The sequence below is a fragment of the Geotrypetes seraphini genome, chromosome 1, assembly GCF_902459505.1.
Source record: "Geotrypetes seraphini chromosome 1, aGeoSer1.1, whole genome shotgun sequence".
NCBI lineage: Eukaryota > Metazoa > Chordata > Amphibia > Gymnophiona > Dermophiidae > Geotrypetes > Geotrypetes seraphini.
Genome location: NC_047084.1, coordinates 331,108,474 through 331,120,694, shown reverse-complemented (window position 1 = coordinate 331,120,694; position 12,221 = coordinate 331,108,474). Strand labels below are relative to the sequence as shown.

Sequence of the window (12,221 nt, the reverse complement as noted above, 5' to 3'; positions counted from 1 at the left end):
ACATGAAAGACATGAAAACCCAACATTGAAAAGCAACATACCCTCCTCTTTTGCAAAGGTGTGCTAAGCTTTTTAGTGCACGCTAAACACATGCTAAACGCTAACGTGTGCATGTTATTCTATGGCCCCATTAGCGGTTAGCGCACACATTGATTTAGCGCATGCTAAAACGCTTAGCGTGCCTTTGTAAAAGAAGGCCATAGTGTAACTTGCTTCAAATGCTATGTAACACTGTGCTGCTTTCCAGTGTTGCAGAAAATCACTTCTAAAGATAAGTGAATTAGGGCTCCTTTTACAAAGCCACAGTAGAGGTTTCTGCTCAGGCGCTTGAAGGAATTCTATGAGCATCGGAGCATTTACCTTGCTGCAGCTTTGTAAAAGCTAGCGTGAATTTACAATATTTTTGGTAACTGTATAATTGTGCTGCTTAAGACTCAGTGTTCTATTCTGTAAGAACTAATTTGAATAGATTATTTTAATTAAAAGTAAATATATAAGGGATGTTATGATTCATAGGGGGAGGGTAGAAAAAGCGCTACGGCCACTCATGTTCTGAGGTTTTTCCTACCCATAGGACATAGCTGGAAACTTATTGAGATATTCAAAATCTTGAATTATTTGTGAAAAAAAATATATACCGTATTTTCACGCATATAACGCGTGCGTTATACGTGTTTTTACAAACCGTGCATACCCTTGTGCGGTATACGCGTGAGTGCGTTGTACAAATTTTTTTTTACATAGTTCCCCCCCCCGACGTCCGATTCACCCCCCGCAGGACCGCTCGCACGCACCAGCACCCCCACCCCGAAGGACCGCCGACTCCCCGACACGATCAGGGCAAGAGGGAGCTCAAGCCCCCAGGAGGGACCTAAGGCTCCCGGGCCTATTCTGATTGGCCCAGGCGCCTTAGGCCCCACCAGTAGGCGGAGCTTTGGGACGGATGGGCCAATCCAGCCTCATTCCGTTGTTGGCTGCCTGCCGGACAGGCGGGTTTGGCTCCCGTCTGTCCGGCCAACTACAGAAAGGTACGGGGAAGGGGGGTGGGGGTATCGTGGGGGTCGGCCAGGGGGGTCGCGGGTCGGCTGGGGGGGGCGGTCGGAGGTTCTTGGGGGGGGGCGGTCATTGGGGGAGGGGGGTTTGCGTCGAGGGCAGGAGGGCCTGGGATCCCTCCTGCCCGTAATGTAGTGCGGGATGGGGGTAGGGGGTCGCCGTGGCCAGGAGGATTTGGGCTCCCTCCTGGCCCGAACAACTAGGGGGGGGGTCGCCAGGGCCAGGAGGACTTGGGCTCCCTCCTGGCCCGATATTGTCGGGGAGTTGGGGAGTCGGCGGGGCAAGAGGGCTTGGGCTCCCTTTTGCCCCGATCGTGTCGGGGAGTCGGGGGGGGGACGACAAGAGGGCTTGAGTTCCCTCTTGCCCCGATCGTGTCGGGGGTGCCAAGGTTGGCTGGGGCAAGAGGGCTTGAGCTCCCTCTTGCCCCAATCGTGTCGGGGAGTCGGCGGGGCAAGAGGGGAAGCAGCAGGACACCGGTAGGAGCTTCTACATGATTGGGGGGTCAGGAGGCTGTGGGGGTGCGAGCGGTCCTTCAGGGTGGGGGTGCGTGCGAGCGGTCCTTCGGGGTGGGGGTGCGAGCGGTCCTGCGGGGGGGGAATGAATTGGACGTCGGGGGGGGCATCAGGCTTTCAGGGTGGGGACAGGACTTCAAGGGGGAGAGGAGAGTCGGGGCGGGCGAAAGAAGAGTCGGGGTGGCCAGAGGAGAGTCGGGGCGGGCGACTGGAGAGTCGGGCAGCATGCGCGGTATACGGGTGTGCGCGGGATACAAAAATTTCTGTACATAAATTTGTGTTTTCTGCGTGCTATACCCGTGTGCGCGTTTTACACGGGTGCGCGTTATCTACGTGAAAATACGGTATATATTTCCACACTGTGAAGAGTGATCTGAGGAAAGATTATACAGTAGGGGCTCCTTTTATGAAGCCGCGTTAGCGGTTTTACGTGTGTAATAGCATGCACTAAACTGCCGGCTGCGCTAGCCGCTACCGCCTCCTCTTGAGCAGGCGGTAGTTTTTTGGCTAGCGCGGGGGTTAGTGCGTGATTAAAAGTCATGCGCAATAAAGCTGCTAACGCGGCTTCATAAAAGGAGCCCTAGGTTTTCTTCTGTTTGATGGAGATGCCACATTATCTGCATCACTATCGTAATGACATCTATTAAAGGGAGATTCTATAACAGGGCACCTTGTAGTACCTACTTTCCTTGTAGAATACAAACCTAACTAGGTCTATATAGGTTTAAAAAGCTAGGCATGAGCACTGGGGAAATCCACTGCTTATTCTTAGGATAAGCAGCATAAAATATTTTTATTACTTGGGATCTAGCTTGGTCCTTGGGATCAGAAGAATAGCACACAAAACCCCTGTCCCCTAACACCGAAAACTTACCACCAGTTCGGACCTAGCATTGGGGTGTGATAACCTCTAGCGGTCACTTCTTTTACCTCCTCCTCTACCCCATGGGAGTTAAAAGAACATCTGTGCTGTTTCGTTTAAAAAAAAAAAAAGTTTCCTCAGCAGGAACTGATTAGTGCAAACTTTTGTTTTCTTTCCTTCAACCCCATGGTGGAGCAGTGAAGACCATTTCCTTGCACTTCACTGCCATTTCCAGGAAAGAGCATCTACAGCATCCGTGTGGAAGAGGCGGTTATTTTTCAGGGCGGCAGAGTATTACAGGAAGGGGGGGTAGGAAGGAGAAAAAGCCGGTAACTAGGTGACAATGAGAAAAGGAGAGCAAGGTGGTTAACTGTATCATATCTTCCTCTAAGCATTTGCGTAGCTAGTTGCACAAAACTTGCACTTATTGCAAAATTAAGAACATAAGAATAGCCTTACTGGGTCAGACCAATGGTCCATCACTAGTACCTGGCTAAAACCCAAGGAGTAGCAATATTCCATGCTACCGATCCAGGGCAAGGAGTGGCTTCCCTCATTTCTTTCTCAATAACAGACTATGGACTTTTCCTCCAGGAACTTGTCCAAATCTTTCTTAAAACTAGCTACGCAATCTACTTTTACCACATTTTCTGGCAACACGTTCCAGAGCTTAACTATTCTGAGTGAAAATTTTTTTTTCCTCCTATTGGTTTTAAAAGTATTTCCCTGTAACTTTGTCGAGTGCCCCCTAGTCTTTGTAATTTTGGACGGAGTGAAAAATCGATCCACTTGTACTCGTTCTACTCCAGTCAGGATTTTGTAGGCTTCAATCATATCTCCCCTCAGCCGTCTCTTTTCCAAGCTGAAGAGCCCTAACCGTTTTAGTCTTTCCTCATACAAGAGGAGTTCTGTCCCCTTTACCATCTTGGTCGCTCTTCTTTGAACCTTTTCTAGCGCCACTATATCTTTCTTGAGATAAGGAGACCAGAATTGAATGCCACTTCCCCCTTCTCAACACTAACATCGCACATTTAATTTGCATACTATGAGCATTGTGAATCAGATTTTTAAATATTGTTTTTTTGGTGCTGCTCTGGCGGTATTTTCTAATGTTGTTCCTTACAGCGTCAGAGTTCTGAGCATCGGCCTGTATATAAGTTAATTGGGTACTTGAAGTAAAGTGCTTGGGTGGAATTTTGGCAATTAAGCACATTATTCTACATAGTTACAGGTGTAATGGGTGTGTAAATGTTCATGCCTATTTTATAGAATGACCCATATGTGTTTCTGAATACAATGATCTATAAAGGAAATAAATACCTCTGGGCTTTGTTAGCAGTTTTGGTTATTATGAATCTAGTTTTACTTATTGCTTGCATTCAAAATTCTTATGGGCAAACTGGTGGCTTCGCCTCTCTGGTATAAAGTAGTCCAATCATTTATTATAGCTCTTTTATACTACTGTTGTATACATAAAAGAAGTAGTATGATCTTATATATATGTGTGTGTGGCGCAGTGGTTGGATCTACAGCCTCAGCACCCTGGGGTTGTGGGTTCAACCCCTGCACTGCTCCTTGTGACCCTGGGCAAGTCACTTAATCCTCCATAGCCCCAGGTACGTTAGATAGATTGTGAGCCCACCAGGACAGATAGGGAAAATGCTTGAGTACCTGATTGTAAAAACCGCTTAGATAACCTTGATAGGCGGTATATAAAATCCTAATAAACTTGAAACTTGAAACTATATTAATTTCCAGAATAAGTTGGCAAATCACTTTTTAGAACATGGATGTTCTATCGACAAGCATGTTGTGATAAATCTACATAGGAGGTTTCTAAAATCCATTTATTTTTCTTATCATCCCTCATTTATCTTTTTATGTTTTTTAGCTTATAGGATAACATACAACTGCTTCAGTCTTTCTTCCATGAATTTTTCACTTTCCTGTTAAAAAAAAATATTGGCAATATGTACATATTTAAGGTATTTGCACTATGCAACATTATTAATTGGCTTGTGAATATTCACATCGGAAGTAGCCTGATAGGTCTGAACTATCAGGAGATCACTTTGAGTCAGGCTGTGAATAGGCAATGAATAGACTAAATTTATCTAAGTTGTGCTATGAATAGCTCAGATTAAGTATGCGTTGTTGGTTTGGGTTTTTTTTTGTATGTGTGAGTGGGTGGGGGAGGTGAATTTATTTCAAATAAATTGGTGCATCTTTGGATTGTTTTGATCATGAATTGAAGCACTGTATGCTGTTGCTGGGAAATCATCTACTTTTTTGTAGGAATTTGAGCAAAATGTGTGGTTTATTAGATATTAAACACATGGCAGAATTGGTGGGAAGCCAATTAAGTCTCTTGAGGTGGTCTAAAACAGCTCTTCTGGTGTACATAGAGAAATATATGCTTTCGGTTTGTGATCAAACACAGATTTTTTAGCTTCTGGGCCTTATTTATCAAAGGTTGTAAACTCAAGTGGAGAAACTTAAGGATTCTAGTTCTGTGGTGAGACATGATAAGCAAATAGAGCCAGCTGAGCCAGGTACAGAGCACAAAGCAATAGTAAAAAAACCAAAATGAAAGTCTGTTCTACTCTAGCAGGATTCAGAGCAGCATACCCACCATTCAAACATACTGCAGTTGAATGTAAACACTTCCTTTTTCCTGGTAGGATTGTGCGTTCATTTTAAATATGAATGCAAAAACGATATCCTACACTATTTGAACCACAGGGCAACTTGTTGAAAGAAAACAAGGAAAGAAGAAAAAGATCTGATTATAAATGGTGATTAATAAATTCCAACCAAACTTAGGAGCACTGAATTAATAGTGATGCCAATTGAGGCTCAATCAAAATTAAGCTAAAAAATTAAATAGGAAATATTGAGTTGAGGGTTTCAACATATCCTCAACAATGACAGCTAGATCCTTTTCCTGGGCAGTGACTCCTACCATAGCTATAGTTCAGGTTCCTCTTTCTCACATGCTTCACTTTGCTCTTGCTCACATTAAACGTCATCTGCCATTTTGACTCCCAGTCTTCCAGTCTCACAAAAATTGCAAGATGACCTTGTAAGACTAGAAGACTGGGAGTCAAAATGGCAGATAACGTTTAATGTGAGCAAGAGCAAAGTGAAGCATATGAGAAAGAGGAACCTGAACTATAGCTACGTGATGCTGGGTTCTATGTTAGTGGTCACTGCCCAGAAAAAAGATCTAGCTGTCATTGTTGAGAATATGTTGAAACCCTCAGCTCAATGTTTCCTATTTCCTATTTAATTTTTTTATAGCTTAATTTTGATTGAGCCTCAATTGACATCACTATTAATTCAGTGCTCCTAAGTTTGGTTGGAAAGGAATTTATAGGAAAGGATCTAGATGTCAATGTTGAGGATACATTGAAACCCTCAGTTCAATATGTGGCAACGGCTAAGATATATTCTGAATTATAGGCCTATCACAGTGGTCTTCATTGCAAGGCCTGCAAGTCACAAGACCTCTGTGGAGGCCCGCAGAGTCTGTGCATAATATCATTTCCCAACATCTCCCCCCACCCCCCACCCGGTTGTTTCTAGTGCTGCAGTCCTGCACTCTTTGTGTCGCGGGCAGCCAGAAGTGAAGTAAACATGCTGCCTTCAGCGGTCCTGGAAGCTTTCCCTTTGCCATAGTTTCCTACCGTGGAGACAGAAAACAAAAGCAGAGTGTTTTCTTCATTTATGCTGCCCACAGATAGAGGGAGGAGATGGTGCCCGGGGATGGCAGTTCTTATGTCTGGGGATGGCAGTTCTTATGTTCTTATTAAAATAATAAAAGGAATCGACAAGATAGAGCAGGACAAAAAGTTATTTACGTTGTCAAATGTGACTAGGACAAGAAGTCATGGACTGAAGCTGAGGGGGGACAAGCCCAGGACAAATGGCAGAAAGTTCTTCTTCACACAACGAGAGGTGGACACCTGGAACGCTCTCCCGGTGGAGATTGCTGCGGAAACCACCATTATAGGATTTAAGAGCAAGTTAGATGCACATCTCCTTGAAAGGCGCGTAGAGGGATACGGGTGACTATGTTTTCGCCAGGTTACGCCTGGCTGGGCCTCTGCGTGAGCGGATCACCGGACTTGATGGACCCAGGGTCTGTTCCGGGGATGGCAGTTCTTATGTTCTTATGGAAAAGTAGACAGATTGAGAAGAAAGCAGAAAAATGGAAAAAGTTGAATGTTAAAAGTTATTGCCAAAGATGAATGGGAAAAAAGTGAAGGAGAGAAAAACAGCAAATGGGTAAGCAGGTCCTGGAAACAGTTAAGAGAACATGCAGAAGGAAATGTAGACAGAGCCTGGGAAAAGATGATTAGAAAAATTAAATCACCAGACAACAAAGGTAGGAAAAATGATTTTATTTTCAATTCAGTGACTGAAATACATCAGTTTTGAGAATTTGCATCTGCTATCTATTTTGCACTGTTCAGGAAGAAATTAATTCTCTATTTCTCTGGTGGTGTACTCCATGTAGAGTCTGGCTTCACGGGTTTCAGTTGTGTATATTAGGACTTTTACGCTGGGTTTTACTAAACTGCAGAAGAGCTTCTTACCATGGGCTGTCAAGGTAAATGCTCTGACACTCATAGGAATAAAATAAGCATCAAAGAATTTACCCCGCAGGCCTGCATTAAGAAGCTTCTCCGTGGTTTAAAAAAAGGAGCCCTTAGTTTGTGGTTTTATATTTGCATACGGTTCATTATGTGACCAAGGTCAGGTGCTGTGGTAGGAATGAATGTTGAAAAGCGCTATTGGCATCATGACCCCAAGTAGGAAGATATTTTTTGGCTCTCCTTCGGCCCTTTTGGACCAAAATGACCCTTGCTTAAAACTTAAAAAAGGCCACTGTCCTATTATGTTAATAGATATGCATTGGGTTTTTATCTCCAGTCTCATTATGCAACATTTACAGCTAGATTATAATAAATGTTTTTTCTGGTTTTATCTTAATAATTTTGCTTTCATTGTTGTAGTTTCTTTGTGATCTCTATACTTTATTTTCCATTCTTACAGGAAATAAATGACATGGATGTTCAGGAATTAGTGAGAAGATCAATTGGAAGGTTAACAATTATACGACAAATGTTTCCAGTTCCACAAAACCTAAGTCAGCGTTGTTACCGTGGCAACCACAGAATATCTTCATCTCTATGTGATCCTAAGGACCCTTTCTCCCAGAACATGGAGGTATTCAATTTAAACCAATATTTTTCCCTTTATGCAATCTCTGTATGAAAAGATCTCAAGGATTCTAATTATAGGTTTATTACATCTGTTTCTCTACCACATTTTATCTTTTTTAGCCATGTTTGTGAGCAGCAAGATAATTAATAAAAGCTAAGATTCTAATTAAATAACCAAGGCAATCAACTTGCACCAGCAAAGGACACATAAATATAAATTATGGGACCTGAAGCGCTGATTTCAATTGGTAGTATCAGGAACTACAGATCGAATGCTGAATTGGAATATAAGTTCAAAAAGAGGACTGATTTAATTTTAAAAAATATATATATATCTCTGCTGGGGCTGAGTAACTTGGCAGCTCTGACAAGAAATAGGCAGAGTGGAATCAGTATTAGGACAGTGTTCAAGGAGTTTGTCCAAGAAATTTAATAGTTAATAGGGTAAATTCCTTGGGTTGAGAACTTCCCTCCATTTAGTTGTGCACAGTTCCTTTCCAGCCAGATTTTCAAAGGGAAGCTGCCCTCACCAGAGACACAGAAACATAAACAAGTGCATGTACTCTCTAGCTCAGTCTCCTGCAAACTTTTTTTTTTTTTAAATTGCTCTGCCTCCACCCCCATCCCCGCCCCGCATGAACCTAATCTCGTTTTCCCTGAGCTCGGGGGTCATATCTGGAGGGCCTCAACATCTCTCCTCCTCTTTGTCCCCACACGAACCTTGTTTCATTTTCCCTGAGCTCGGGCCTGTGTCTGGAGGGTCTCTGAGCATACACGGACGTCAATATGATGACATGTGCATGCGTGCAATCTCAGTGTGTCGATGTCTGTGCCTCTGAGCATGCGCAGACATCGACACACTGAGATTGCACGCATGCACACGTCATCATATTGACGTCCGTGTATGCTCAGAGGCCCTCCAGACACAGGCCCGAGCTCAGGGAAAATGAAACAAGGTTCGTGTGGGGACAAAGAGGAGGAGAGATGTTGACGCCAGACGTGTCCTTCAATCCATGGCGGCACACCTCGAATTGCGCCGTGACATACAGTTTGCAATTCACTGCTCTAACTCTCTTTTTTTTTTTTGTGCTGTCCTGTTACTCACATGCTTCTTCATGCAGTGCCCCCACCCTTCACCAGACCTGCCCATCATCATGTAAATTCTGGCATTTGTTGCCAGTTCTTTTTCTCATCTGATAGCAAACCCATTTTTCAATCCTAACCCTTTCCAACATCTCCCAACCCCATACCACTTACTATTTCCCCTGACTTGAGTCTCACCAAAGACCCTGTTCACAGATCTCTTTCCTCCACAGCTTTTGAAGCTCAGCCCTGCCTTCCTGTGACTAGAAGTCTTGCCATTGGCTGGATCCTACACAGTCTATGCAGTGGAAGGGGGGAGCATGGAGAGCTGTAGTGGGCTAAGCTCTGGAAAATTATCCATATACTTAGCCATCTTTCTAGCTTTGAGAGAGCTAATTTACAACTTTTTTAGAATCCTGAAAAAAAAAGTCCTGACAGTTGGCAATCCTAGCTTCCTGAATCATGAGAACATGACAGGGCCCCCCTAAACTTTTGGGCCCGAGGCTCATGCCTAGTTTCTTGTGCCTTAAACCTGCTATGAGGATTACATACCAGGGTTAAAGAACCACCAGAAGAAAGGTGTCAAATTGAGCTGATAATTCCTGCCAACCAAGGTACAGGCTTTTCCAGCTGAAGGCTAAAGAACTGGATGATGAGAACATTTGTAGGTGCCTCAGGGGACCAGTGAATAAATTGTACTGAAAGTCCAATATTCTTAAGGTGGACTGGCATCTTTCTCCTGGAGCTGAAGTGAGAGAACACTTAGTAGAGGTGCATAAGAGGTTTTACGGAAAAGAAGTCAAAAGAGTCAAAAGAGGCAACCCACCCCACAAAATTTTTCTCCTAGAATTATGAACAATCCCCCTTTAAACCCAGATACTTTAAATGTGTGGACTAAATTTTCTGGCAATAAATTGCACAGTTTGACTGTTAAATGAAATAAAACTTTTTCCTTTTAGTTTTATATCTGCTGCCTGTTAGTCTCATGGAGTATCCCTTAATCCTGTACACTCTTCTTTTTCTTTCAAACCTGAAATGGGGGTAGTGGGAATCTTTTGAGACCCAAAAATCACCTCCAAAATGGTGATCCAAGTTCATGGTTCTTTTTTTGTATAGTGCAAGTAGTGGCATAGTGAGGGTAAGAGGCACCCAGGGTGTAGCCCCTCCTCCACTCTCTTATCCGCTCCCCACCTCCACACTCTCCTTCCCCGCCCCTCCTGCCGCGTGTGCGCCGCTTCCCTTCCTTTGTAACTCTATAATGTTCCTGGTGCGAGCAACAACCCCCAATCTGATGCTGTGCCAGTGTCAGCTCTTCCTCTGACATCACTTCCTAGGCAAAACATATCACAGGCAAACGACACACATCAAAGATACTCATAACTGTGCTTGCTTATCTTAGAATTCACAGAAGCCCATCATTTTAAAAAAGTTACTTGCACTACAGTTTGAGTTACATTATTATCCAAATGCAGTATTACAAATGGAAGAAGCTGTTTTTCAAAAACATCTGATTCTTCTGAATTCTGCTCCTTCTTTGCTGCTGAATATACTATACTTACAGATGTCGCCTCCCAGGATCACATAAAGGGTAGTATTAAGCCTATTTTCCAAGTTTTCATCACAAGTGATTATATAAGTCATTCAAAGGCTTTTTGTACATAAAGAATGAAAGGGTATTTTTTATTTACCAACAGTATCCCCGGATTCTTCATCATAAGAGAACAAGATTAAAGTGTGATGCTATCGTAGAGGGAATTACCAACATGTTCTATCAATCAGAGAGTAGCTAAGGCATTAATTTTAGGAACTCATGGCTTCAGAAAACTTGATTTCCATTCATGTACAAGTAATAGACAGTGAAGATTTGCTGCCTCTCATCTCTGACAAGAGCATAAGAAAAATATTCTACTGTTGTCCTGGCTAGAAGGCAGGGGGGTTGGTTATATGTCTATCTATATCTATTCCTATATCTAGAGAGCTATATATTTGAAAAGAGGATTATTTGTCATAAAATGTGACTTCTGTAATAAATACTACAAGGGAGGGACTTTCTAATCAAGATTTTTTAAGTAGGAATTTATGTTACACTATGAGGAAGAGTCCAGTGTCTCAAGCTTACAATAGAGTGGAGGAGTGGCCTAGTAGTTAGAGCAGCTGTTTCAGGACCCTTGGGTTGTGAGTTCAATTCCCACTGCAGCTCCTTGTGACTCTGGGAAGTCACTTGGCACTATGTTGCCTCAGGAACAAATTAAGTACCTATCTAAAATATGCAGACCACACAGAAAAAGCAGTAAATCAAGTCCCATCCCCTTTACAATATTTCTGGAATACTAATCTCTTCCCTACTGTTCTCTATTTCCAAAAAGTAATTAAGGTTAGAGATTGACCTGCCATCCTGTGTATTCATCTGCACTCATTTGGTATACACTAATACAAAGCACCATGGATTTATTTTTAAGTTTTGTACAAGAACCAAGCCTGCTTCCTCTCATGCTATAAGATATTCTGCCTGATATTCAGCACTATTTAGCCTCCTGGGAATGGTTCCTAGTTGGCTAAATAGCGCTAAGTTGGTCAGCACCAATATTCATTGACTGAGGGGCTCATAATAATAATAAAAAAAAAATGTCCAAAAAACGGCCTAAGTCGGTACTTGGATGATGAAAAATACAGATTGTCCAAGTACCGATAATCAAAACTGGTTTTAGATATATCTAAAACCAGCTTAGGCCTTTTCACTGCCTCTGTATGCCCAGAGTGAAAAGTGGTGTTTTTGGAGGAGTGGATAGGGTGGGAGGTGGGCCGACCTAGACTTAGTCGTTTGGCAGCCATAACCAAAAAGATTTGACAGGTTGTCAGACAGAACTTATACGTTTTGACTTAGACTATGTTTAAACAAGTATAAGTTCCTAATTGGACTGCTGAGCTAGTAATCCTCTTTTCTACTCCCATCCTCAATTTCTTCCCTCTGCCTCCTCTCCATCTACTGTGTAAGCATCCCGTAAATATTAACTCCCCTGCATCTACTGTGTAAGCGTCCCCCAAATTGTAACTTCCTGGAAATGTCCAGCTATCTTATACTATAATCCGCTTAGAACTGCAAGGTACGGGCAGAATAGAAATCACTAATGTAATGTAATCACGGCTGCCGCAATCAGCTCAGTGGCCCAGGCGACCCATCCCCCCACACCGGTAACTATCAAGGGAAACATTTGGGGCGGCATGGGGGGTGGGGGGGAGGGAGACGTTTCCAGGATTCTGTAACTAGCGTTGTTTATGACAGATGTGGTTAGAGAATCCTGCTTTTAGGTGAAAGACTGGCTCCTCCTTCACCCAAAAGGTCTTGTTTTAGGCGTTTGGGACTTGGGTGATTTTTTGGTCGGGAACGTGTTGTAAGGATATACGTAGTGGCAGTCTGGGCGATTAAATTGCTGAACATAGAGGTAGGCCATTCTCAAAAAAACCTCATTTTGGACATTTTTT

General features: G+C 43.2%; 1 protein-coding gene across 3 annotated transcripts in view; it reads left to right on the top strand.

Annotated features, from left to right (window-relative positions):
• Window positions 1–12,221, top strand: part of GRID2 (glutamate ionotropic receptor delta type subunit 2) — a 2,335,100-nt gene that overhangs the window by 1,432,925 nt on the left and 889,954 nt on the right. For all 3 annotated transcript variants that reach the window (XM_033958336.1, XM_033958346.1, XM_033958356.1), the window contains one exon: window positions 7,486–7,659. In XM_033958336.1, coding sequence (XP_033814227.1) covers window positions 7,486–7,659 — 174 coding nt within the window. The remainder of the gene's footprint in view (window positions 1–7,485; window positions 7,660–12,221) is intronic.